The sequence below is a fragment of the Panthera onca genome, chromosome B2, assembly GCF_046562875.1.
Source record: "Panthera onca isolate mPanOnc1 chromosome B2, mPanOnc1 haplotype 2, whole genome shotgun sequence".
Lineage (NCBI taxonomy): Eukaryota > Metazoa > Chordata > Mammalia > Carnivora > Felidae > Panthera > Panthera onca.
The window spans coordinates 4174601-4201646 of record NC_138343.1 but is presented as its reverse complement, the minus strand read 5'-3'; the positions used below and the strand labels follow the sequence as shown (position 1 = coordinate 4201646).

General features: G+C 49.4%; 1 protein-coding gene across 8 annotated transcripts in view; it reads left to right on the top strand.

Annotated features, from left to right (window-relative positions):
* Positions 1–21971, top strand: part of CARMIL1 (capping protein regulator and myosin 1 linker 1) — a 311551-nt gene extending 289580 nt beyond the window's left edge. For 3 of the 8 annotated variants that reach the window (XM_078446566.2, XM_078446563.2, XM_078446570.2), the window contains 6 exons: positions 966–1392; positions 7796–7871; positions 8724–8936; positions 11900–12040; positions 14329–14478; positions 20922–21971. In XM_078446566.2, coding sequence (XP_078302692.1) covers positions 966–1392; positions 7796–7871; positions 8724–8936; positions 11900–12040; positions 14329–14478; positions 20922–21058 — 1144 coding nt within the window. In that variant the 3' untranslated portion in view covers positions 21059–21971. Of the gene's footprint in view, positions 1–965; positions 1393–7795; positions 7872–8723; positions 8937–11899; positions 12041–13977; positions 14003–14328; positions 14479–20921 lie in introns of all 8 variants that reach the window. The other 5 variants (XM_078446567.2, XM_078446568.2, XM_078446565.2 and 2 more) reach the window with 4 other exon arrangements.
* The last annotated feature ends 5075 nt before the right edge of the window (positions 21972–27046 follow it).

The window sequence follows — 27046 nt, the reverse complement described above, 5'->3', positions numbered from 1 at the left end:
CCCTTGTCACTCACAACTCTCTTGGCTTCCAAAGTTTGTTGGTTTTGCCTTTCCTCCCCTCTGGGGCTTTTGCCTTTTTTTTTTTTTTTTTTTCTTTTTCTTTTCTTTAAACCTTTGGCTGTGATCGCTGGGGACTCAGAGGAGCTAAGGGGGATTGGGTCTGCCAGCTGTAAGCGAAAGGCGGCAGTGAGACCTCCCCCTTGGCCCATCTCACTCACTCTTTTCCCATCCAGTCCCCCGGTGCTGAATGTTCTCTTGGTTACAACTCTCTCCCAAAGCTCACGGTCTCTGTTAACCTCTTTTGGTGGTATTCCATTTAAGAAAGGACCCGCATCTTTGGGTGGAGCACTGAGGGTGGGATCTCAAGTGTTATCTAGTGATTGTGCAAGGATTTCGGGTGCTTCTGGGGGGAATCTTGACCTTTCTGGCATCAAATTAAATAAGGCTGTTGCCCACCTCAGTCTTTGAGGAGCCAGCTTCTGAAAGTTCTTACAAGTAGAATAAATAGGCAAGTGAGCAGAGCATTTAAATACAGAAATACCTAGGGGCACCTGGGTGACTCAGCTGGTTGAGCATCCGACTTTGGCTCAGGTCATGATCTCACAGTTCATGAGTTCAAGCCCCGCGTCGAGCTCTGTGCTGACAGCTCAGAGCCTGGAACCTACTTCAGATTGTGTCTCCCTCTCTCTCTGCCCCTCCCCTGCTCGTGCTGGAAGACCTCATTCTGCTAATAATCCCACCACCTACACCTTCTTCTTTGGTGGAACCTCAGTCCCCTCCCCTGTGACCCAAGATGACAACATTCCACACTTCTGTTTACCAAGGGCAGTGACTCAAATGAAAATTTTGAAATGCATCGTGATGGTCGCCCTATAGGCCGCAAGCTCCATATTTGTGTCTTGACGGATTCTTGCTAGAACTGTAATTACAGCAGAACCCACAGGATTTGTTCTTTTGAATCGCAGGCGATCGGCAAGAGGCTCCGAGTCCCATGAGCTTGGCGAAGGAGGAGACGAAAAGAAAAAGCGAGATTCTCGGAAAAGCGGCTTTCTCAATTTAATCAAATCCCGGTCCAAAACGGAGCGGCCCCCGACGGTCCTGATGACGGACGAGCCCTCGTCGCCCAAAGGGGCCATCCGGAGTCCGGCCTCGGACACACCCAGGAAGGACGCGAAGCCAGCGGAGCACAATGGCAGTTCCGAGCGGCTGGAGGAGATGAAAACACCCGACCCCGTCGAGGAAAGTCCAGGGGAAGACGTGGGGAAGGCGGACCGGAGTGACAGCAAGGGCAGCCCACAGGCCGGGCGGAGGTACGGGGTGCAGGTGATGGGCAGCGGTCTGCTGGCGGAGATGAAGGCCAAACAGGAGAGGAGAGCCGCCTGGGCGCAGAAGGTGAGGGCGCGTTCCTTCCGCGGGGGCGTCTCCGGGGTGGTGCCCCACTCGGCGTTTATGGGCGACGGGGTGCAGAACTAGCCTGTCCGGTTGCATACAGATCCCAGAACAAAAGGCTTTTTCCAAAAGAGCACAGGGCGCCGAGGCATGGCCGTTCTCCCCTCGGGGAAAGGGGCCGTCTCTCCTGAGGCCACAGTGCTTGGAGGGAAGTCCTTGGCTGATAGTCTGCGGCCTTTCCTCCCCCTGCGGAGGTGCTTCCTGTGCAAGTCAGAAGCATGGACCCCTGTTCCGGGAAAATGCTCAAATCTGGGGAGAAGACGGAGTCTGTTGAGTCCAGACAGAGACCCCAGGGTGACCAGAGTAGAACTGACAGAAGCAGATAAAAAGACTGAAACCGGGGGTGGTGCCTGACTGGCTCAGTCGGCCGAACGTGCAACTCCTGATCTCAGGGTTGTGAGTTCAAGCCCCATGTCAGGTGTAGAGACTACTTAAAAATAAAAAAAGCATCTAGGGCACTTGGGTGGCTGTCAGTTAAGTGTTCAACTTCAGCCTAGGTCATGATCTTGCTGGTCCCGGGTTCGAGACCCACGTCGGGCTCTGTGCTGACGGCCCGGAGCCCGGAGCCTGCTTTGGAATCTGTGTCTCCCTCTCTCTCTGCCCCTCCCCAACTCACACTGTGTTTCTTTCTCTCAAAAATAAATACTAAAAAAAAAAAAAAAAAAAGTTTTAAATACTGAAACCAGATTCTAATTATATAAAGGTAGATCTGCTTTTCAGTTTTTTTCATGATTCGTTCCCTTTTCCAAGCCTAAAATTCCCCGCTGTACTCCAGATTTGCAAGCCAGAAGAAAAGAAAGGCAACGTATTCTGTTAGTTTTGATTGGGTACTTGACCATTGAGATATGTTGCCGTTTGCTCTGGAGAAAAACTTGATCGTTTAAAAATGGCCAGGACCCCCCAAACTCTGGCTCAGAGCATCATTTACTTAAAATATACATTGTGGGTTTTTTTCTTCCCCTCTTCTCTCTCTTTTCTCCTGCAGCTACTGGAAAGATTGCAGGTTTATTGTGGTCACGGAGATGCACATGCCCACGTGAACCCGGGTTCTGGGTTTTGTGCATTATCCCGAGCTCTTTCTTTGATGTAACTGGGTTTCCCCAAGAAAGGAAAATCGCACATCTGTTTTCCTTGAAGTGTCAGAATGAAACAGTTCGCCCCAACGAACCACTGAGTTTTAGAAAGTTCTTCCAACTGTATTATATACCAGAGTGCGGAGGCCGTTTTATATTACTTGACTGATTTTTTGTTTTCATTAAATCCTGCATCGCACGGGATCTTACACCTGTTCACCATAGCCCTCCACCGGCACTGTGGTTATCCCGCCGTTTCCTAGTGATGGATCTCTCCCACCTCGCTCACTGCCCCTTACAGAAGGTGGAGAGGGCTGCAGAGGGGACCATGTGACTGCATTCTGCTAATTCAGCAAGGCAGGCACTAGTCAGAATTCTGTGACCGCATCTTTGGCAAGTCAGACGCCCAAGGAAATGTTTAAATTGCAATCTGTTTCATAGAATTTCCTTACAACGATGAACATGCTGTTTTCACTAACGAGCTGTTTATTTTATCACTGTTTTTCATTGATGAACAGCTGCTTTTTGGTAGAAAGATGGGGAGATGCTAGAGGGTTTTTTCCATGTGCTTTGGATTTGATGCATAAACTGACTCAGAGCGACAAAATTCCTATGGTTTTAGACGTCTTAGTTGTTGGAGGCTTATAGTAATGACCTCGTAGCGCCATCTAGTGTCTTTTTAAACACCACCAATAAGAATAATACTTCATACAGTGGACCCCAGGGATATCGAGGGTTCGGTTCCGGACCGACACGATGAAGCGAATATCGCAGTAAAGCGAGTCAAGTGAGGTTTTGGGTTTCCCAGTACATAGAAGGTTATGTTTACGCGATACTGTAGGCTATGCGGCGTGTACTAGAGCTATGTCTAAAATCACAACGGACACGTCTTCATTTTAAAATAGCCTATTGATAAAACATGCCGACCGTCATCCAAGCTTGCTGGTGCGGGGTCTTGCCTCCATGCTGAGGGCTGCTGGCGGATCAGGGTGGCGATTTCGTAAAATAGGACAACAGTCAGGTTTGCCACATCGATGGACTCTCCCTTTCACAAATGATCTGTCTGTGGCAGGCGATGCTGTTTGATAACATCTTACCGGCAGTACAACTGCTTTCAAATTGAAGTCAGCCCTCTCAAACCCGGCCGCTGCTTTAGCGACCAAGTCGATGTCCTATTCTAAACCTGTTGTCACTTCAACCGTCCTGACCGCACGTTCACTGGGAGTAGATTCCAGCTCAGCAAGCCACTTCCTTTGCTCCTCCGTCAGAAGCAACAACTGTGTACGTCTGATCACGAGACGGCAGCCGTTCAGTCCCGTCTTCAGGCGCCACCTCTAACTCCATAGCTCTCTAGCTCTTTCCACCACACCCGCACTGACCTCCCCCGCTGGGGTCATGATGGGCCCTCAGAGTCGTCCCTGAGGGTTGGAAGCCACTGCTTCCAGAGTCCCGTTCGCGTTGATGTTTCGACCTCTTCCCGTGAATCAGGCGTGAAAGTTGAAATCACGCCTTGATCCGTGGGCTACAGAGAATGGGTGTTGTGTCGGCAGGCATGAAAACAGCGTCTCCATCGGGGCTCTTGGGTGACCAGGCTCATTGTCAATGAGCAGTGCCGTTTGGAAAGCAATCTTTTTTTCCTGAGCAGAAGGTCTCAACAGGGGACCTAAAGTGTTCAGGAAACCACGTCGTAAACAGGCTCACCGTCATCCCGGCTCTGTTGTTCATTTCTAGAGCACAGGCAGAGTAGGGCCAGCCTCAATCTTACGGCCTTAGGATTTTTAGAATGGTAACATTGGCGTCAACTTCAAGTCAGCAGCCACACCGGCCCCTGACAAGAGTCAGCCTGTCCTTTGAAGCTTTGAAGCCGGACATAGACGTCTCCTCTCCAGCCACAGAAGTCCCACATGGCAGCATCTTCCAGAAGAAGGCTGTTGGTCTACACCGATCATCTGTTTTCTGGTGTAACCGCCTTCACTAACTCTCTTAGCTGGATCTTCTGGAGAACTCGCTGCAGCTCCCACGTCGGCACGTGCTGCTTCATTCTGCACTTTTCTGTTGTGGAGACGGCTCCTTCGACCTCATGATCCGACCGCGATTGGCTTCAGGCTTTGCTTCTGCGGCTGCCTCATCCCTCTCAGCCTTCATAGAACTGAAGAGAGTCAGGGGCTTGCCCTGGATGAGGCTTTGGCTTAAGGGAATGTTGGGGCTGGTTTGATCTTCTATGCTGACCACTCAAACCCTCTCCTTATCAGCAATAAGGCTGTTTGACTTATCATTCGTGTGTTCACTGGAGTTAACCTTTTTTTTTCAAGTTTACTTATTTATTTTGAGAAAGCAGGGGAAGGGGCAGAGAGAGAATCCCAAGCAGACTCTCTGCTGTTAGCGCCGAACCCAATGCAGGGCTCGAACCCACGAACCATTGAGATCATGACCTGAGCCGAAACCAAAAGAGTCAGACGCTTAACTCCCTGAGCTCCCCAGGCACCCCTGGGGTTACATTTTTCACTTCTTTGCATTCACAACTTGGCAGCTGTTTGGCACAAGAGGCCTAGCTTTCGGCCTGCCCTGGCTCTCAACGTGCCTTTCTCGCTGAGCTTAATCACGTCTAGCTTTCGGTTTAAAGTGAGATGCCCCGCTCTTCCTCCCCTTGAACGCTTAGAGGCCGTCGTAGGACTATCGAGTGGCCTGATTTCAATATCGTTGTGTCTCGGGGACTAAGGAGACCTGAGGAACAGGGGAGAGACAAGGGGACGGCCGGTCGGTGGAACGGTCAGAACACGTACGTTTATCAGTTAAGTGCACTGCCTTACGTGGACGCAGCTCACGGCACCGCAGACAGTTACAAGAGCGGCATCACTGAGCACACGTCGCCACGGCAAATATAACAATAATGGAAGAGTTTGACATATCGTAAAAAAAAAAAAAAAACGCGGCACAGGGACACGAAGTGAGCAAGTGCTGTTGGAACAGCGGTGCCGAGAGACTTGTACCGTGCGGTGACACCACAAACCTTAAATCTGCAAAAACCGGAACAGTATCTGCAAAGCGCAATAAGATGAGGTATGGCTGTACTTACAGTTCAAACCAGTCAGGCGTATTCTATCAGAATGATAATAAAGAAGTGTTTCAAAAATTAGTGTAAGAATATTCTCCCCTAAAATTCCATGACTGTGTTCTTGAGGAAGTCAGCAGCATAAACGCCAGTGGTCAATAGACAGTTGATATAAAAAAAAAAAAAAGTATGGTGTCCTCACTCTTCTCTTGAATAATTTTCTTGACACTGTTCACATTTAATGCACGTATTTAAAGAGAAAGAACCTGAAAATGAGGACAGCGCACTTCTCGTTCATTAGCAAAGCAGAGTACCAAGCGGTGTCTGCTTAGAGGCCACGTGCTTTCTCCTGGGGCCGCCTGGTCAGCTGTCTGCTCTGTATTTCCTCCTTGTTCCATGCAGTCATTTTTGATATTTGTTGACTACCTGGGAAAGCGGGAAGGAAACAGTAAGAGCCACCCCTAGGATTATATTTTATCTTTTTCATTTTTTTAATGTTTACTTTTGAGAGAGAGAGAGAAGAGAGACAGAAAGAGCATGAGCAGGGGAGGGGCAGAGAGAGGGAGACACAGAATCCGAAGCAGGCTCCAGGCTCCGAGCTGTCAGCACAAAGCCCAACACGGGTTTGAACTCACGAACCACGAGATCGTGACCCGAGCTGAAATGGGACGCTTAACCGACTGAGCCACCCCGGCACACCCCCTAGAATTATATATATATATATATATTTTTTTTTTTTTTTTTTTATTTATTTTTGGGACAGAGAGAGACAGAGCATGAACGGGGGAGGGGCAGAGAGAGAGGGAGACACAGAATCGGAAACAGGCTCCAGGCTCCGAGCCATCAGCCCAGAGCCTGACGCGGGGCTCGAACTCACGGACCGCGAGATCGTGACCTGGCTGAAGTCGGACGCTTAACCGACTGCGCCACCCAGGCGCCCCCTTAGAATTATATTTTAACTCTAGGCACGCGGGGCGCTGGGCACTCATGGCCTGAGAGGCGGTGTCTCCTTCAATGTGTCCTCCGTCCTGGCCACTTTAAATAGCCCGCCTTCTTATTTTTGAGCCCAGACAGACGCGCCTTCCAGAGGCTATAAGATGCGAGGAGAGGCACTAGGCTTTTGCGACTGGTTAAGCCCCGCCTCCTGACCGCTCCGTTCAAAGGCTCGGGCGCCCTTGCTGGTCCAGGCGGGGGACTTCTCGGCTAGTGTTCACCTTGCAGACACGTCCAGGGCTCTCCTGCAGCCCTGGCACGGGGCTTCCTGTGCTCAGGATCACTTTTCCGTAGAGGTGCCAAACCCGGCAGACACCTGCTCTCCAGGCTTGTTGGGCACGTGAGTGGAGCAGGAAGGGGCAGGCCAAGGTCAGGCCGCCCTGGGAATCCTCAGCCCCCTACCCCGCCCTGCCCCCCTTCCACCCGCCCACCTTATTTGTGTTTTTAGACAGGAGAGGCAGATTATCGTTGTCAGTAGGATTCTTGGTAGCAAACACTAGACTTTTCTTTACATGGGACTTTTTGTGTCTAAATGCCTCAGTCTCAGGGGGACTTTCTGCACCACACGAGGCTGATTCCCAGCCTCACAAGTCACAGCTCCGGCTGAGACAACCTTCCCCACCTTTGCCGTCACAAACCCCTTTGCCCGAAGTTCTTGGGTTTTTTTTTAATTAATTCCGGCCTGTCCCTCCGCTGCCTCCTGAACCGTCGGTCTGTGTCCCTGTGGTTCTGGCTCCGTGACAAGGAAGACCCTGCCCGTGTTGGGCCCCTTTTCACCTGTTTTGTACGTCGGAGTGAAAAGGTTTCCGCTGCTTTTAACACTTGATTGTTGGAACCCAGCTTGGAGAGGGTCCTGTCACCTTACAGAGTATCTGTGCCCCATTGCTGGGAGCATCGGGCTGCAGAGAACACGTAGGTGTTCCAAAAAAACCCACAGGAAACAGGAGACATCACCAAGCCCACTGGCTTCCCCGGAACCCACGCACCTGTCACCGGTGGGAACTGGCCACACTTGGGACCCCGGAGGCCTGACTGCAAACCCAGAAAAATAACTTACTCCTCAGAACTGTGTCCTAGGAGGAGGCCCTCAGGGCGACAGGCCGGACACGGTCGGTGTGACAGTGGTAAAGGGGCCGCTATTTGTTGTCGTTTATTATCTGCTTTGTTCTTTTTCTTACATTTTAAACAAAAATGCACTTTTGGGGGGCCGTGTGCTTGACTTTTCTAGAAGCTTGGGAATGATGCAGCGTCTCAGGATTCTTCCGGCCTGGGCAGCACAGAGCGGTTGGATGCAGGTGGGGCAGGTAAGTCCGGCGATTGCCGTCACCCCGTCGGGAAAGGCGCTCAGCTTCCGGTTCCAGGAGCCTCACGTCATTCGCCGGAGAAAAATCAAAACGGGGCGTGAGAATAGGTTCTCACGTTCTTTCCTTTCTGCACCGATATCCTTGGCAGGTGTAGCAAAATCATAAGGCTCCTCTGGTGGAAACGGAGAGTAACTTACAAATTGCGTGTCAGGAACCTCACTTTGCTGTTTGAGATTCCTGGGTTGAGCCCCAGAATCTTTATGCCGTGAGAGCTGGAATGTAGCTCGTTATTTAACCAGCTTGTTTCCGCCTGTGGTCTAGACGCTTCAGGCAGCAACAGGGCAGGGGTGCGAGATGAGGTGACATCGTCACGGTTCTCGCTAAATGCTAGGTGATGGATGTCGCATAGCCCTCGTCACTGAGGGCTTGCAGCCAGACCCCTACCTGCTGATGCTTGTCCAGAACCGAGGCACCTACAGGCGGTCATACCTGTATCTACCTCGTGCCAGACCTGAGAAAGATCTAGCGCACTGAGCACCGCGTCCCCTCTGGACGTTAGTAGGGACGTGGACACGCTTGAACTTAGGCTTGCATCTGGGGGGTGGTCAGGAGTGATGGGAAGGGTACCACCAAGTGCGCTGCTTTCCCGCAAAGCATTGTCGTCTTCCGCCAGCGTGAGGGGACTCGAAGAGCATGCTAGAACAACATGTTCTGTTCTGAAATACCTGCGAGGAGACGTGAGAAGTGGGCGTGGCAGTCGAGAGCAGGACCCCTCCTCGCTCCCAGTGATCAGCTTCTTCCGCCTCTGATTTTGCTCGTAAAGTGTGCTCTCTGTACCTGTTTTTATTTTAGTGCCTAAGCCGCACCCAGGTGTTCCGGAGAACCGCTTCGGTTTGGGAACACCAGAAAAGAACGCCAAAGCGGAGCCCAAAGTGGACGCGGGTTCCAGGCCCCGGAGCTCGTCCAACACGCCCACCAGCCCGAAGCCCCTGCCGCAGGCCCCCAAACCCAGCCTGGCGGCACGCCCCACCATCCCGCAGAAACCAAGAGCCGCCTCGCGGCCTGGTAAGGGTTTTACGGGGCAGCGAGTGGCCCCGTGCCCGGCTGGCCTCCGGAGGGTGCTGGATCGGGACTCACAGATGGTTCCAGGGGCTACTGGCGAACGTGGGCGCAGCGGGTCCGCGGGAGGGGCTTCGAAAGGGGCAAAGGCTGAAGAGTTTCTGAGACTGTCCCTGCATACAGGTGGCAGGTGGGAGGGCCACAGGAGGAAACAGTCTTGTGTTGACCCAATCGCTTGATTGAGCTTTCTGAGATCCGTCTCCAGGGTCTACACAAATAAGGAAGCGTAAGTTCCTCTCCTTTTGCCCCAGATTCTGTGAAATATTGAGGGTTTAGAACAGGGCTTGGCAAACCACGGGCCTGTTTTTGTCAATACAATGTCACCGGCACACAGCCATGCCGTTTGTATTAGCTTTTGCGCCAAAATGGCAGAGTTGAGTAGTTGTGACAGAGGCCGTTGGCCTGCAGACCCTGAAATACTTAGGTTTGGCCCTTTACAGAAAAAGCTTGCTGACTCTCGGTTTAGAAAACCTAATGATAGAAGAAGCTTAAAAATATTAGAAATGGATGGGCCTCTGCCTTATTCTCTCCTGCATTAGTTCTTCCCTGTACGGTTTTTTTTTTTTTCTTTGTTTTTCTCCAACAGTCTATTTAAAAAAAATTTTAAACACTTGCAAAAATAGAGTGGATAATATATTGAACCCCATATCACATCTTCACTTTTTTTCCCCATAATGATTAGGCAAATAAGGTAGAGATATACAGTCAGATTATGCCCATCATCATCACGGCTAATGCTTTTTTAAAAAATGTTTATTTTTTATTTTGAGAGAGAGTGCAAACAGGGCAGAGAGAGAATCCCAAGCAGGCTCTGGACTGTCAGCGCAGAGCCCAATGGAGGGCTCGAACTCACGAACCGTGAGATCGTGACCTGAGCTGAAATCAAGAGTCAGCCGCTTCACCGGCCGAGCCACCCAGGCGCCCCATCTCTGCTAATCTTAACTCTGTGCCAGGCCGTGTGCTAAGTGCTTTATGTGGATAAACTCCTAATGTCCTCACCACAGCTCCGTTCCACAGATGGGGAGTGTGAGGCCCAGGGACACTCAAGTTTGTCATGCCACACGGCTGGTGAGCGGCAGCCGGACCCTAGGACCCCCAGCTATAGGGGTGACCACTCCCACGGGCGTGCACACTAGAAAGTAAGACGTACGCCTCATCGTAGTCCTTCGCCAACATGCAGAGGATTGGGTAGAATGAGAAAAGATAAGGTCACAGGCATCCAAACTCATTCCGCTTGTGGGTCTTTCCCATTTTCCCACAAACATGCCTCTCATTCACCAAGCGGCCAGCTGGTTAATGCCCTCTGGTCTTCACAGCCCATTGGTCCCTCAAGAAACCCGGTGCACAGTCTCCAAAGAGCAGCCACAGAGAGACACCCTGCAGTCACCCCCCAGCAGCCGACCCTTGAAGCAGATCACTTAAGACTGCCTCATTCTGCTCAAACCTCTTTGCAGACCAAAGTTACGATAGGGAACAAAAAATTTCTTGGTGCAACACAAAATACCTTCATGATAGAGTGGGGAGAGGGAAGGCATAAAATAAAACATCAGCAAGGTGTATCCCTCGTCTGCGGTAAGGAAACAGTTCTAAAACGAACCTGATCTCGTTTGTACTTTAGCTCCCCAGCGGCCAATTCCAAATGCAAAACCAGCCGGATTCCCAATACTCTGTTGCAAGGAGCTTCTGTTTTCTATTTGTTAAATGTGTCCGTTCATTTCTCGGCACTTAGTCTGTCGAGAATTATGTTAACACACTCGTTTGTTTTCGTAGCGCTTGAGAATTCAGGAATTTTCAAATACGCCACCTCCTTTCCCTTCCTCGGCTCTGAGAGACCGCCCCAAGCAGGGAGAGGTCTTCCGCGGTGTTAGGTGACAGCCTGTGTGTATAGTGACGCAGGGAGGAGAGTTGAATTGGAAGGCGAAGGCTGAAGAGAACCCTCTGTACACACACGCACACGCGCGTGCATGCACACTTACACACACCAAGCTCAAATAACCTTGCAGGCAATAGGGCGGAGAAAAGGACGCAGTTCAGTAAATCCTTTCAGAGAGAGTGAAGTAGCCTTTAGAATTAAGAGACTAGAGTTCTAACCCTAGAAGTTTTGTCATTTTCCCTCAGCGGGTCATTTAATCTCTTCATTTGTACAGTGGTCACCAACGTCCTTCTGGTTCTAAAAGCCAATTGAGGGGCGCCTGGGTGGCTCAGTCGGTTGAGCGTCCAACTTCAGCTCAGGTCATGATCTCACGGTCTGTGAGTTCGGTCCCGCATCGGGCTCTGTGCTGATGGCTCAGAGCCTGGAGCCTGCTTCCGATTCTGTGTCTCCCTCTCTCTCTGCCCCTTCCCTGCTCATGCTCTGTCTTTCTCTGTCTCAAAAATAAATAAAAACATTAAGAAAAAGAAGTTTTTTTTTAAATAAAAAAAAAGCCCATTGATTCCAGGTTATTCTTAGTGGTCTCAGTATGGGTATATAGGTACGTGTGCCCGTGTTCCTACGTGTCCACGTGTGTACGTGTGACGTGACCACTGTACTGGACAACAGGTAAAGGCAGTGGGTTATAAATATCACGTATTTTAAGAAAATCAGACAGCCTCTGTGTCTGAGGCAAAGGAATATTGACTTACTGGCAGCGTCCTTTTCAAATATCAGCTCACCGAAATTCCGTGTCAGCGACATAAATTCACATCTGTCTGTGAGTTTTAGAGATTGTAACCTTTTATAAATTTCAGTTATTTTTCTCCCTACTGTATATAGCTGTTACTTGCAGAGACATGACATTCCGTCTTGGCCAGAAAAATTCTAGGATACTTTTTAAAAGCGATTGGCCGTTCGTATTTCAAGATTAACCTGGCTTATGTTTTAGGAATCCAGCTTGTGCAACTGCTTGACTCATGTGTTTGTGTCTCCCTAGAGGACATCCCGGACTCCCCATCCAGCCCTGGCTCGTCGAAAATTGCTCTTCTCCCACCTGTCCTGAAAAAAGTTCCTTCGGACAAGGAGAGAGATGGGCAGATTAGCCCCCAGCCCAGTCCCAGGACACTTTCCCAGGAAGGTAAGAAATGTTTTCTCTCTGTTAGCTTTCTCCAAGGAGAGTCCTTTCAAGAGAAGGGAATTAACCCTGGTCTTGACGAGTATCCTAGAGTTTAAATCAGCATTCCTTGGACTAAACTTTTGGGGCCAGAGCAGTTTCCTAGTTCAGAAGCTTGATTCAACCTTATCGATGACATTGGATCTTCACAGGGGACCGTATACACAGAATGAACGCTTAGCAGACATCCCAACCCAAGGTTTACCTTCTTTGTAATCACTAGGCGCTCCTGAACTGGCTCCCAGCAGGTGCGGAGTGCCTTAAATATATTGTGACTCATTGGGTGCCACTTACAGGCTTCTAGGTCTCATTATTTCCCAGAACTCTTCTCCCGGTTGTGAATTACCATCACTGTGCTTCATAAGCAGCCCCCTCAGGCTGGGGGGGTTGGGGGGGAGACTTGTAGCTCATTACACTCGCTTAGTCATGAAGTCAGACATGCCTTATTCCCCAGGCACCTGCCTGGACGCTTTCAGGGCATCATTGGGCCAGCTTTGCTCCTCTTAATCTGCTGGGACCAGAGCAAGATAATCCTGGGACGTGGGTGCCCATCTCCCAGAATCAGATCAAGAGTTATGAGTGGAGGGTGGCCTCAGCACCCCTGCATTTCTGTCACCCACCTCCCACGCTCTGTTAAATACACTGTTGACTTTTGGGTTCTACCCTCCATAAAGTATAATTGCCATCTCTAAGCCCCGCTGATGAAGAAATTCCGGAGCCCCACGAGTCATTACCCATGACCAGATGGCTCTCATTATGGTTTGAGGCTGCCTTTGTTTTATTTTAGATGTTTGATGCTTTTAGAATTCCTTGACCTTTCTGGCTTTGACATCTTCCTCCACTGGCCTGTTTTATTAATGGCAGTCTTGTGTTGAAGTTAATGGAGAATACTTCTGACTACTATCTTTGTGACTTAGGAGAATAATAAAAATAAATGATTAGCAACAAAAAGATAACACTGCCTGCTTTCTCCTCTCCATCCTGCAGATTCATTTGGTGGGTACAAGCTTCCCTCACCTATTAGCTATAAATAAAAGGAGGTAGGGATTTGACCAAAGCTGATAAACCACTCATGTCAAACTGAGTAGCAAAGCCATGAAAGGTAGCTAGCGCCTACAGTTACTTTACACGGAATGAGTAAATAGAGGGTCTGGCGTTAGAGCCACAGCCTCCGCGAGTCTTGGTGTAGAAAAAGGAACCTCCGAGGCAGACCGACTTGAGCCAGCCCCTCCCCCACTCTGCCTTCATTTCCCCTTCTTTCTGCAACTGCTGACTTTGTGTCTTTACTTACAAGGAGGTTTTGAAAATTCCTTAACGTCTATGAAAAGCGATGTTTTCTAGACGCCTATATGATTACAAACAAGGGCTCGAGTAACCCACCAGCCCCCTGAGTACGAAGGGGTGCCACGGAGGGTGAAGAGTGGAAGCCACTGGCATACCCTTAGCTGCTTTGGAAAAGTCCTGTGTTCTTTCTTGAGAAACTAAGTTGCTCCTCAGACATTTCCGAGCTCTGGGGTAGATGTGTGACTCCTTTCCTCGTTCCCCCTTGAGAGCAAACACCATGGATGATTCGTGCCCCCATCTTTCTAGGTGGGGACTGTAGAGCTTGCCCCTGGGATCCACAGTAAGTTAAGCACAGAGATCATCCTGGTGGTGTCACTTGGTATTGAAATGGAGTTGAAATATACATGCCGTCTGAGAACAGCCTGTAAATGTCCAAGGTGCTAAGACTCTGACTTCAGTTTATTAGCTCATCGGCAGCGCCGGCCCGGGGATGACAGCCACTTGTGAGCCCTGTCTTTTTCTTTAGAAAACGTTCCTGATGTGCTCCTTCCTATTTTCTTGTACGTTATTCATGCTGGTTACTTCATTTCCTTGTTCTGTGCCTCCCTTTGGACTAGCGTGCCCAACTCATTTCTGAAACAGGTAAATGGCTCTGATTCTTCTGGATTATTCCATAGTGAATGTGATTTTCGTTAATCCGTCCTGGAATCAAAGTGATACCGCGGGGGCCTTTTGTTAGCACCTTTTTGGGGGCAGACTCGGAGCTCACCTCATTTTGCACCACATTTCCATAATGTTGGCTGTTGAATTCTGTAGATGATGGTGTGTGTGGGACCAATGCTGTAGGTTCCCGAAAGCCTAAGTGGGGCGGGTTCTCGGATATTTAATTCTTAACAGTCTTTAATATTAATGTCAACACATCGATGTATTTGCTAATGTAAAGGGTAAAATGAATCCCTTTTCCTCAGTAGTGCAAAGAGGAGATTATTACAAAAGACATTCAGATCATGACACTGGCAAGCCTTCCAGTGGAGGGAAAAGATCTTCAAAACTGTACTCCACGATTGCAGAAGAGGAGGTGAAGGCAGTTGGGCACAGGAAGTCACAGCCAACAAATGGTTAGAGCCTTCGCTTATCATCCCTTCACTGACCCAAAGCTTATGAATTGGCACTAACAAAAACAAACTTTAATTGAGTAACTTCTGTCCCGGGACTGGCTCGGGGATTATTCCTACAACCCATGTTGGTTTTCTAAATGGCAACAGGATGGTCCTTCCCTTTGGGGCAAAAAGTATCGACTTCAAAATCTAAACTTTCAAACTCAACCAAGGAGGATCGAGTTACTCTGGAGTGGGGTGATTTTTCCTCTCCAGTTTTCGTGATCATGTGGGTTTACATGTGGGTCATGCCTCCCATTCTCTTGGTCTCGCTATACTCTTCTGTTCGACTGTAATTGGGATTGGGGAAGAAATTCTTAGAGTACAGTTTCTGCCTTTAGAAGGTATTGGCCTAACACCTTACCTGACGCTGTTTTAGGAAAGGATCAGTGAAATGCCCGCCACCTTTCATTGGACTTTTTATGACCCTTCAGTGAGAAAGGAAAAGTACCAATTAAGGGTCTCAACCTCTAAGGACAGTTGATTCTATTTTACGGCTGTTGCTTTTTGCCACCTGCCTTCCATGAGACACGGTGGTGAGTTCTGTCGTGTTCCGTTCAGGTGAAGACAGTCCCAGGAGACAAAAAAGGCTTTGTCAATTTCAAACTGTTAATTTCAAATTGGCTTTGAACTCCAGTGGGAAATGTTAGAGCAAGCCTCGCTGATTCAGAGAGGAAATGTCTTTCCTGTGACTCCGCACTTCTGATCTTGCTGGTTAATAACTTTCTTTATAAATCGGACTTGAAAATCTTTGAAAGGAAGTCTTAGTATCATAAAAGGAAAAAAAAAAAGAGGTAGAATATTCTGATATGTGAGATGGCTTTAAAGTCCTTTTTCCCTTGAAACAGGACACTTTTCTTCCGGTAAACCTCTGTCGGGGGTTGACACATGAGTGTATTTAGGCTCCCAAGGATGAAGTATGTGGCCCAGAATTCTAGCTGCAACTCCGTGCCCGTCACGGCCTTCTGAGAAAGCGCCCCACACGGCAAGTTAATGGAAGTGACCCGATTATAGGAATAACTTCTCTTTCTTGCAAAAGGATAAAGCATTCTGAAACTTCCGCACCTTGTTACGTATAACACACCTCCTACGAGACCCACCTTGCGGCTTCACAACCGGCTGCATTACGGCACCTCCGGTGGGAACTGTTGTCTTTGAGGACTTTCCCGGACAGAGGTTTACAAACCAAAACAGCAGCCAGAAGGCATCTGCTGTCTCCCTCGAGCAACACTTGGGGCCAGCTTTCTTGGCCGGTACCGTTGGATGAGTTGTGCACTCTGACCTGCCTGTCGATCTGGCCCCACCCCCCTCCCACCTTGCTAGCTAACGGGGTGGAGCTGGTGGGGTTAAGGACACGCCCCACAGCACAGAGTGAAGTCTATAGGTCACAGATGAACATTCTGGTTGGGCCAGGTAGCGCCTGCCCGAGAAAAAACAACTGACTTGGTCTTTCACTTTTTTAAAGGACTCCCTGAAACAAACGTAATGTTATATGGCAACCAGACTTCAATTAAAAATTTAAAATCAATAAATACCAGTGATGTCACGGACACTACCGAGGAATCCTATGTTTGACCCTGTAAGAAACAAACGAACGCGATGACCCACTGTGGGTTTTGTAAATAAAGTTTGGTTGGAACACACGCACCCGGATTTCCTGCGTGGTAGACTCGTTTACAGACACGTGCTTACAATAAGTCTCCTAAGAGATTTTCTCTGACATTTTTAGAAAAACCTGTTATCTTCAAGTGACAGAAAAGTCACATAAACGAACACCTAAGACATTTGTTTTCTGAAGAGAGGCCGGGTTATTTGTAGAGCGTATTAAATCAGAAGCCCTATCTCTATATTGCCCCTTTTGAGAAGGTCACATAGATGTTTCTAGATTTGGGAGATTTACATTTGAACTATCGTGTCGGTCGACTTCTATCACTTGGTTACTTAACAAAGCACCTTGATGGAGCACAGTGTTCCTTCTTCCCAGAAGCCACTGAAAGCACTTCATGTAACACACAAGGAGACCACCCCCAGGACTGCACCAGTCCTGCAGGAAGGCTTTGAGATAGGACAAAAAGGTTGGCCACAGGAATAAGCCAGATCGTAGGAAGGCAAGAAGTTCTGTGCCTGGCTCAGATTTTTCCACGACCTCTTGGACTTACTCCCTCCGATGGGCTGTATCAGTGTGATGGAATTAAACAGGACCATCTTGTGTTTGCTTTTCTGCCCTGATTTCTAGAAATAGCAACAGGAACCAAAAAAGTAGTTTTTACAGGAGCTTCAATTAAAGTAATTTTATGTCACATATTTTAATACTGTTTTGTTAGTGCCGATTCCCCCACCTGCCTGTCTTCATCCTCGAGAATTCCAAAGCAGTCTGCTTTCTGAATAGTTCCTGGTTAACAAACGGCATTTAGCAGAGCAATTCTGTTAGCCCGTGCTGTGTACTTTCCTTTAAATCTTTCAGGAGCGGCTTCGTGTAAGCTAAAACAGCTTTCTTATTTTCCTAAATCGTGTATCCGTGTGACAAACAGAAGCTGTTGTTCTCAAAGCATGCTGCATATTTTTATCCTGGTTGTTGTTTTAATTGTGTGGCTATTTTAGTATTGACTGGACAGGTAAAATGCTTGCTTTCTTTTACTGGAAATATCTGTAACTTCTGAATCTCGTGTCCTTTCCCGTCTTGCATTTAATTATAAGCTGTGATGTTTTCATTAGAGTATGTCCTGTTTTCTTGAAGAAAATAGTTGGTTTGGCTTTGTATATATTATGATGTACCCTGTTTGTTCGGGCCATCTTACTCTGAGATGTCTTTTATATGTCACTTGCTTCTTCCATAATCCAGCCTATAACCAGCAAAATATCTGGCTGTGGCTTACGGTCTGTCAGCCAGTGCTGTATCCTACTTTTTTTCACCAGATCTGGATTCTGCTACCCCGGTATGAGTTCTTCAAAAGAAATTTAACCATTGGTCAGCAGTTTTGGCTCCTGCCAGAAAGTATAAAAACATCAGGGCTGGCTACCGAATATTATTTTTAAGGTCCTCACGTTTTCCTCGTGGGAAAGATGGATGTCGGTGGGACTTAAAATGGAGAAGAGCTCAAATTTTCAAATGCATCTCTAATTCCGAATTCATGTGCACATTTCGGAAGCTTTAAAATTAGCACGTGTGTCTGTGTGTATATGATACATGTATATATTTTTTCATGTATATATGCAAAGTCAAATCATCTTCCAGAATGACAGATTTCACGTTTAATCCTTCCTGCACCAATCATTGCCACCGTAGACGGGATGTGAGTATACACACAGTGTTTATGTTGAATAGCCTGTTGACTTAAGCACTTTTTTTTTTTATCATTTTAATGGTTTGTGGGATGGCACCAAACACGTCTACAGACACACAGAGACGCCCCAGCACGTTAACGGTGTGAATTCTTGCATTGAGGACGTGTAGTAAGGCAACCTGACTTTCTTTATCCTGTATAAAGTCAAGCATGAAGTCAGGCTGCTCAGGAGAAGGTTCATCTGAATTAGTAAAAAGCCTGAATTTTATATTCCACTTATTTATTTTGTAAATGTTTGTTTGTTTGTTTATTTTGAGAGAGAAAGAGCGTACCAGCAGGGGAGGGGCAGAGAGAGAGGAAGAGAGAGAATCCCAAGCAGGCTCTGTGCAGTCAACACAGAGCCTGACATGGGGCTCAAATCCACAAACTGTGAGATCGTGACCTGAGCAGAAATCAAGAGTCGGATGCTGAACCAACTGAGCCACACAGGCGCCCCCTGAATCTTATATTTTAGAATAACTTCTAGAGTTTTAAGTTTCAAGCAGACATAATCTTATTGGGACTATTCGTCAGTGGGAGCTTGACCAAACCTACTTCAATATAATTGTAATTAGCATCCTAATTATATGCAGTCGAATAGATGCTGCCTAAGGACTGGAAAACTAACTTAACAAAGAACATTCCCCCTACAAAGTTGTTCCTACCAGCGATCTGGACTAATGAGAAGGTGGGAGGCTGGGAGAGCGAGTGCATTGGCCACTGGTGTGATTTTAGGTCCCTGATCTCACCTGCCTCGGTCTCCTGTCCACTCACGCACCTCCTTGTAACGCTAAGGAAAGGCCAGCCTGGGACTAGTCTCGGGATCCCGCTCACATCCACAAGAGTTTAATCAGTGAATTTTTAAATAGCGTCAGTGCCTTAGTGAACTGCTTTGTGGGGCCTCTAGAAAGGCCATATTATTCCTCTCAGTGACTATGTTGGACGCATTAAAATTTGTGCCTTCGTGACTCGTATTGGGTGTATGTCACCGACCCAGAAACCAGTCTGTTAACTTGTTAACGATGCAGATTGAAGGACGGTCTGCTTTCTGCAGGAAGACCGCTATGGGAGATCTCTCTGAATTTCAGTTAGCTGCGCTCCAGCGACCTGGGTCCATCCAGGGTGCTTTTGTTTTTTACCTGCGACGTAAACATTTTGGATGGCATGAATGTGTCCATTTTTAGAGAGTACTCTGATTTCACAGACCATGAATGAGGCCTTGGGATTTTGAGGAAGCTAAAATACTGGCGGAATGGAAAGCTTTTGAATCTAAGAATTAGAGCCAACGTGGTTGCTCTGAAGTGAAATAAGCAGTATGTCACCATTTTGGGTTCTTCTTCTGAACCTGTAGCGTCGGAAATTTGTTTTTGAGTCACTTGATACACAGGAACAGCTCATGTTGGTTTTAAAAGGGAATGAATAAATTTTTCTAGCAAGATTTCACTAGCAGTGCTCTACTTTGAGGTCAGATTATTGCAAAGTGGCTTGGAGATGACGAGAAATCTGCTGTCCTTCCTCCTGGTTGTAGCACATGCAGAAGCTGAAAACTTAGAGAGTTCTTTGTGGATTACTCTCAAATGGATTTTGTGTTAAAGAACAAGCCATTTTTAGAAAATTATTTACCTTTGCCCCCAAACCTGATTGGTTGACAACTTTCAAAGGACGTTTATTATTTTTTTACACGACTCAAGCGAAAAAATAAAATCAGTTGTAATATTTTTTGCTTTTCCCTTCCATCTGAGAATTTGCTCCAAGGCGTTAGGCAAAAAGAGGTCAGGCTTTTAAAAAATTACTTATTTTTACGATGAGATTTGAGAAGTTTATCCTCTTGAGAAGGGTGGATGGTTTCCATTTAATGTAATTAACTACATTTAAATTTTTATTGTCTAGAGATCAGAATCTGGCCCCACAACCAGATTGGCAAGAGAAATACTTTATTATGTTTGCATTTTAACTATCAGGTTTCAGGAGCTTTTACTTCCTGAACCGCTCTTTAATGGATTAAGCATTTGAATAGTCAGTTCCTGGCCAGAGGAGTTTTTAGCATAATTGCCAAAGTCAAGGTCATTAGAAGCATCAGCTGGATCCTGTCGCTTTCCAGGCCTGTGTTCCTGGTTGGATCATTTGAACTTCTGAGTGACGAGGTAGCTTTTGTCTGCTTTCAAGCCACACAAAGTGTGGGGCTTGGTATTTTTGGCTTAAGTGGTATCTATACAAAAGATTTGGTGATTAATATGTAATAAGCCTTAATCGCCCTGAGGTACGGTACCCGCGAAGCTCTGATCTAGTTGTCAAGAACATGCACTTTGCAGGGAGAGGTCTCGTTTAAATCCAAATTCCACGTTTTACAAGACCTCCCCGCCGGGGCGTTGTGAGGTGTATCAGTCCTGAAGCACGCATGCCCGACGGGACACGTAACAACGGCTCCAGCCCAGTAATTCTCCACCCCTCCCATCAGGGCTGTGCGAAGTCGCAGGGGGGTCCTTCATATTTATATGGGATCAGAGCGGGCACCCATGATGACAGTTCTGTCACCTGGAGGCTGGTTCCAAGAGGACTGACCGCATCCGAGGCAGTATTCATTTGTTCTCACAAGGCTTTGAACCGTTCACTTCCTAGCGCGAGGAACTGAGGTTTGCTGGGTCCTTCCTTGTGTCGTGGCCCCAGAGCAGAGAAAGCCAGGTCTAGATGGTGGCAGAAGGCATCAGGTGGGACATCTGTCCAGCGGCGCCTCTGCCAGGCTCTGTCTGTCCTGTTGCCTTGGCCGCACGAGGGGCGGCTGTGCGTGAGGGGTCGGAGGGCCCCCCATCAGTTCCCCTGTCCGTAGCACCCCCAGATCTCAACCACGGCCGTGAGAGCTTTGCCCTCTCATGGCCTGTTTTTGTGTTTTCTCATTATGATTTGCTTCTGTTTTTGTTGGTTTGTTTCTCATTTCTGCCTCGAGTCTCTAAACGTAGCTGGTAAGTCGTTTCTGAGCAAGTTCCTCCCGCCCCTCGGGGCCCCTGCATCTCCCCCCACTATCGGTCAGGCCGTTGATTGTACCCTACCAACCGTAATGACATCTTCCCCTTTCCATTCCAGTTTCAAGGAGAAGCTGGGGCCAGCAGGCCCAGGAGTATCCAGAACAGAAGCCGTGGTCCTCCAGTAGAGACGGCCACCAAGGCGGCAAATCTAGCGACTCTGGGGAAGAAGCGGAGAGAGAGTTTATTTTTGTGTAAAGGTCCCCGGTGCACAAGTCTCAGTGCAGGGGTGCTTTGTTAGCCGTTAGAGAGCAGTCAAGGGCAACGCTTCCTCCTGAGTTCTTCTCTCGGTGCTCTTTTCCTTTCCCTTCTTTTCTTTACTTGCCTTTTGAAAACAGAAACGGACCCATTTGGGTTTTTTGGTAATCAAAGTACATTTGTTTCGTCTTCTCCCGACCCTCGGCATTTGATTCCGAAGCATTTCTCCATATGCCTTTAGTGAAAGCCAGCAATTATTCCATGGGCCCTACTGGAATTTCTCGGAGGCAGCGACAGTGTGCCCCGCGAGAGGAGTTTTGGGAGGTAATCCAAGTACCTGGACACGTCCTCACACGAGTATCACCATCGGCTGACGGTGGGGTACCGCTGCATGGACCCGTGTCAGATCTGCACTTGACTCGAGAGAGCAATTTATTCTTGATGTATGCAATTGCACATTGTAAGTATATTAACAGAGCACACTAATGAATAATTTGTATAAATTATATATATTAGATCTTGGCTATGGTTTTTACGTTCTCCCCTGGGGAACTTCTTCCTTCCTGATGTGGAACTGTCCACGTAAATTTGGTCGGTGACCTTTGCGATAGCATCCAGGAGCCCAGTTAAGAACAGGGTGAAAGAGGCCCACGGCTGATCTTACCATGTGCCCGGATTCATGTACATAGTTGATCGGAATGAGGTTTTATGAATATTCATGTTTTTTGAAGGCCTATAATTTCTGTCTGCATATTAGCTTTTAATGTATGATTTTAAGAATACTTTGACACCTGTAAAAAAAATCAAAACACTACTCTTTTTAAGACATTTCACAAATATTCACTTACATTACAGGCTGAGGTATTTTATTCACATGTATATTTATACCAATAAAATGATTTTACAAGTGGAATTTTGGCCTTCTCTGGTTCTTTCGTAAATGTAGGATCGGCTCGTGGTCATGAACTTCGTGTTTCTAAATTCCAGAATGATCACAGACCCCAGATAATCAAACCTGTTACATTCAAAATAGATGTAACTCGCTAATCCATTGTCCGCTCTCACGTTTGCGAAGAAGAGGAAATTAATCAAAAGTCTGTGAGTTTGATGCATTCCCCGTTCCCTCAGATCAAGGGCCCTAAAAGGGGTGCAAGCGTGAATGGTGTTTGGAATTCACAAGCAGTGCGGTTGACGGAAAGAAGAATTATAGGAGTCGGGGCGTGAGTGACATGACTCTTCCCCACCACACACACGTGCACACACACACATGCACACACACACACACACACACCGCTACACAGACTGAGTGCCAGTAAGTGTGGACTGAGTGGTTTGTTGCCATTGCGTGAGAGTCTATGAAGACACAGATTGTTCCTTCCACCTAAATGTCATAATGTCATACACGCCCATCGGAACAGACGCCTCTGCTGGATGCGTAAGCTGGAGAAACACGCGGGCAGAGACGGGACTCGGTGAGTCAACACCATATGCGGCACGATAGAGCCTGCGTTCGTGGTCAGCGGATTGCAGTGGGAGGGGGGCATTAGTTCTGTCTGTGACGCTGAGGCCTCAGAGGAGGGGACGTTCGTGCAGGGCCTTGAAGCGATACCTTCGCAAGTACAGGGACTTGGTCTGGTTCGTAGTAGCGTCCCCCATAAATGTGTGATGTGACCCACGTCAGGCCACAGGCGTCAGTGGGGAGACGGCAGAACGTGCTCATCTCCGAGCGAGCAAGGTCCCTTTCACCTGGAGCAGCATGTGGTGAGGACCCCACCTGAGATCTCTCTCTGGATTCTTGCATCGGGAGAAGGCCGCACGGTCACTGGCCTTGGAGTTGGAACTCGACGGTATGTGGCAGGAGCCAGTGCGTGTTTTCGAGCAATACTGTAAGACGTGGAGTGTATACAGATAAGCCCTGTGGCCCAGGGAGGCGAGCGGCTGAGCGAGACTCCATTTCCCCTCGTGCTGACGATCAGGACATACCTGTTGAGATGCCCCTTCAAGGGAAAGCGCCGTGGGGGTCTGGCTGCCTGCACCTGCTACCCCTGCGGGCCCAGCACGGCCCTCGTGCCAGAACCGTGACACCCTCGCCCCCGGCCTCTGCTGGGCAGCCTTCCCTTGGCCTGACCGGGGCTGAGAGCAGCAGAAGCCCCTTCCATCCAGGCCGCCTCTCCCTCGCCTTCCCCGGGTGGTCGCCAGCAGCCTGGTCTGTGGGTGCCGGCCTCGCCCGCTGCTCCCACGCACGCGTCCCGCACAGACGCTTCCCCGGCACAAAAATCCCCACAGTCTAGTCCCACCTCGGCCTCTGCTTCCTGGAGAAACCGAGCCCCCACACTCTCCGCATCCTGGGTCCCTTAACCAAGTTCAGGAACACGGGGTATCTGCTGAGCTGAAGGCCAGTGCATTTCCCTCAGGGCATGTGGGCTTTGGTGTTTGTTTTGTGAATATGTTCACGAATACATATGAAGATAGGATTTCTGTCTTAGTCCCTGAACGCTGCTGTAACAAAAGCACCATAGACTTGTTGGGGGGGGGGGGGGGGGAGGGTGGTGCTTAAACATTTTCTCACAGCCCTGGAGGCCCAAAGTCCAAGATCAAGGGGCTGGCAGATTCGGTGTCTGGCGATGTCCTGCCTCCTGGTTTGTAAATGGCTTTTTGCTGTGTCCTCACACAGTGGAAGGGACAAGGGAGGTCTCTGGTGACTCTCTGAAGGGCAGGGATCCCGTTCATGAGGGCGCGGCCCTTATGACCTAATCAGCTCCCGGATGCCTCACCTCTACGTACCACCGCGTTGGGGGTTGGGGCTTTGCCATAACAATTTGGGGGGGGGGTGGGACACAAACGGTCTGCCATTTATCACACGTCCCTAAAAGAAAGATGCCTTGGGGGCGGAGAGCAGACTGACGTCTCAGGTCGTCTAGGACCCGCACCTCGATTCTGGGTCCCCGTCAGGTGCACACGTTCGGGGACCAGTGAAGCCAGGTGCTGGGACCGCAAGGGAGCAGATCAGGAGCTCCCTGTCCCAGAGAGTCCTCTGGACTCCCAGAAAATCCCAAGACTGAGAGAGAAGCGGACTGACTACCAGGAAGGGTCTGGAATCTTCCCATAAAGCTAAACGACAGTGACGACGTTCCTGTTGGGGTCACGTGCCAGCCCGGAACCGAGGATGCGGCTGGTTCCCGGCCCACCCCAGGTACATCAAGCAGGGGCTGGATAATCCAGGAACCACGGCTGCTTGCTCACAGGGTGTGGCTGGACCCTGCAGGCCGACCTTCCAATGTTGCTTTCCCTTAGTTTAACGTCGGTCAGTTGGGATGTACTTGGCACATGGCACTGGCCAGCAACGGTCAGGCCGGCGTCAGGTGTCGCAGAGAAGTTCAGTTGCAACTAAAAACTGGCCGCTGACCGTTCAGGAAGAGAAGCGTCACGCCTGGTTTAGGAGGACGGGAGGAGTGCGGGCAGGAGGAAAGCTGAGCTCAGGCCCCTGCCGCCTCATTCCCCCCTCCTTGTGCGCTGGCTTGCGTTGACCATCGTTTTAACTCGCCGTTTGCAAAACAGTCTTCCCAGAGAAAATAACCGTGCAAACGCGAAGGGAAAACAAATGATCCATTTTCTTGTGCAAAGTGAAAAATTACAACGGAATTACTCTCAGAGGGCAGGAGAGCCCCGACTTTTCATCGGAGAAGCTGTGCCTGGCTTCAGTCCCGTGTGAAAATGCTAAACTGAGATGGCCTCGAGACGATTCTTTGCTTCACGGCTTCCGCTTGCTAGACTGAAAGCGGCGCCCGAGTGTGGCCCTGCCGTGCAGAGACCGCGTGGTGTGCTCGTTCTGTCCCTCTCTGCTTTTCCCCCGGAGCAGGAACGGTGGCCGATGCCCTGGACGACCTGTCCGGGGAGCAGGCTGGGAGACCAGGCAGACGCGGCCGCGGACCGTGGGCCTGACCCTCCTTTCCCCCTCTTCGTGAGGTGCTAAGGGACTTGCGGAGGGGTCGGGCCCTCACTGTTACCACTGCCACGTTCAGTGTCCTGCCCTAAGTGACACGCTCCCCTCCTGACTTGAACTTCCTTAGCCCAGAGCCCAGCTCCGTGGCCAAACTGCTGGAAACCAGGGCAGGGAGGACAGAGGCACGGGGAAGGTTGAAAACAAGGGATGTACTTTTCTTCTTCTTCTTGTGTTTTGGTTTTTCGTTGGTCTCTCCCGCGGGTGGACTGGATGAAGCAGAACTATAAAAGCGCGTTTGGACGAGGGCACACTGGACACCCTGTATGTTAGCCAACTTGCCAATAAATTCAAAAAATAATAATAAATAATTTTTTTTAAAAAAGCACGTTGTGAGGCGGCCCGCCTAGCTCTTTTCCTCCTCCCAGGGTGGGCCAGGCGCCGGGCAAGCTGTCTGCTCCCCGAGCTGCTCTGTGTGAACATCCCAGCCCCCTGGCTCTCAACTCACACTGAGCCAAGAGCAGGACAGAGTCACCGCGCGACCCGTAACTCTCACCTGCCTGGTGCCGTAATTCGCATGAGCTGAGATCTACGGTTGCGTGCCTCACACAGGGACGTGGGAGAGCAGCCAGTTTGCTTCTGAGCATCGGGCAACATCGGCCTGGAGCCAGGGAGGTGCGCGGGTCCGGAATGTGGGTCACGGTCGGCCACCGTCACCGACATGGCCCAGGTCCACAATGCAGAACAGAGCATCTGGGACTGACGAATTGCATCTCAGGATTTCTGAGTCTGGGGTCAGATGCGCCCCACCTTGAATTTGGAGCTTCCCCTGTAAGGACAATTTACACACAGATTAAGTCTCCAAGCCACAGCTGAAAATTTCTCGTGAATTAGATGCTCTCCCCAGTCAGAGGTTTCTCCAAATCCACAGTGGTGAGATGTGTGTTCTCCAAGGGCTCTGTCCACACCGCTGTCGGATGGAGGCAAGATCGAACAGAACCGGGGCAACGCGTCCACACTGTCTAGTGGCAGCTGGTGTTAGCTTTAACTCAAAGAGGCTGTCACCTACCCTGTATGCCCACGTAGACCGTGCACCTGTCTATGTATCCAGGCCCAGCCCGGCACTCTGGGATCGGGCCCAACTCTGCACCTCCCTTGACGCGCCGTGATCGTGAGGACTTTTGAAAAGGAAAGCCTGTTTTAACCTTCGTTTCTGAAGGTAAGAGGGAAGGAGCCATGTCCTTCCCAGACAGAAGCTCTGAAAGGAAGGTTGACCCTCTAAGTGGTTTCCGTGTGGTCCGAGGGGCCCGGACGCGGAAACGGCCCTGCCAGAAGGCGCGCCTTGAGCTCCTAGACGTTGAGTCCCTGCAGAGAATCTAGACCTGAATGGCATGTGGGTTCCCCGCTGGAGGGGTGTCCTCAGCCACGGGGGTAACCGCGGGGATCGAGAGCTTGGGCGTTGGGTTCTGTTGGTTGGTTTTTGTGTTTGTTTCTTGGGTTCCACACAAAAGTGAGACCATGCGGTATTTGTCTTTGACATTTCACTTAGCGTAATGCCTTCAGAGTCCATTCGTGTTGTGGCAAACGGCAACATTTCATTCTTTTTTAGGGCCGAATGGTAGGTTTTATGCTTGTTCAGGCATGAAGAGGTCTACAGATTAGGAGACGCCCGCCACTGAGAAGATAGTTGGTCACTCGCAGGAGGGGACACACCATGTGCCACGTGAGGCCACCCAGGGAGCACCAGGCTCAGTCGGGAGGGGACACCGGAAGGTGTGACACATGAAAACAAGACACCGCTCCCACAACAGAGACCTTGTCCCTGAGGCTGCACAGCTGGAGGCGCGAACCGGGAAGGGGCTCAGAGCCTCGCTGCAGCCTGGCAGGTCCGTGGAGGGGTGCAGTGGTCCCGTCCCCATCTGAGGACACATGAAAGCCTGGGTCTGGGCCCCTGTCGTGGGGATCCGGGCATTTCAGAAGTGGGACCGCTCAGTTTTCCTGTGGAGTTTAATATGGGCCCAGCATGGCCAGCATTTCAGAGATTTTCC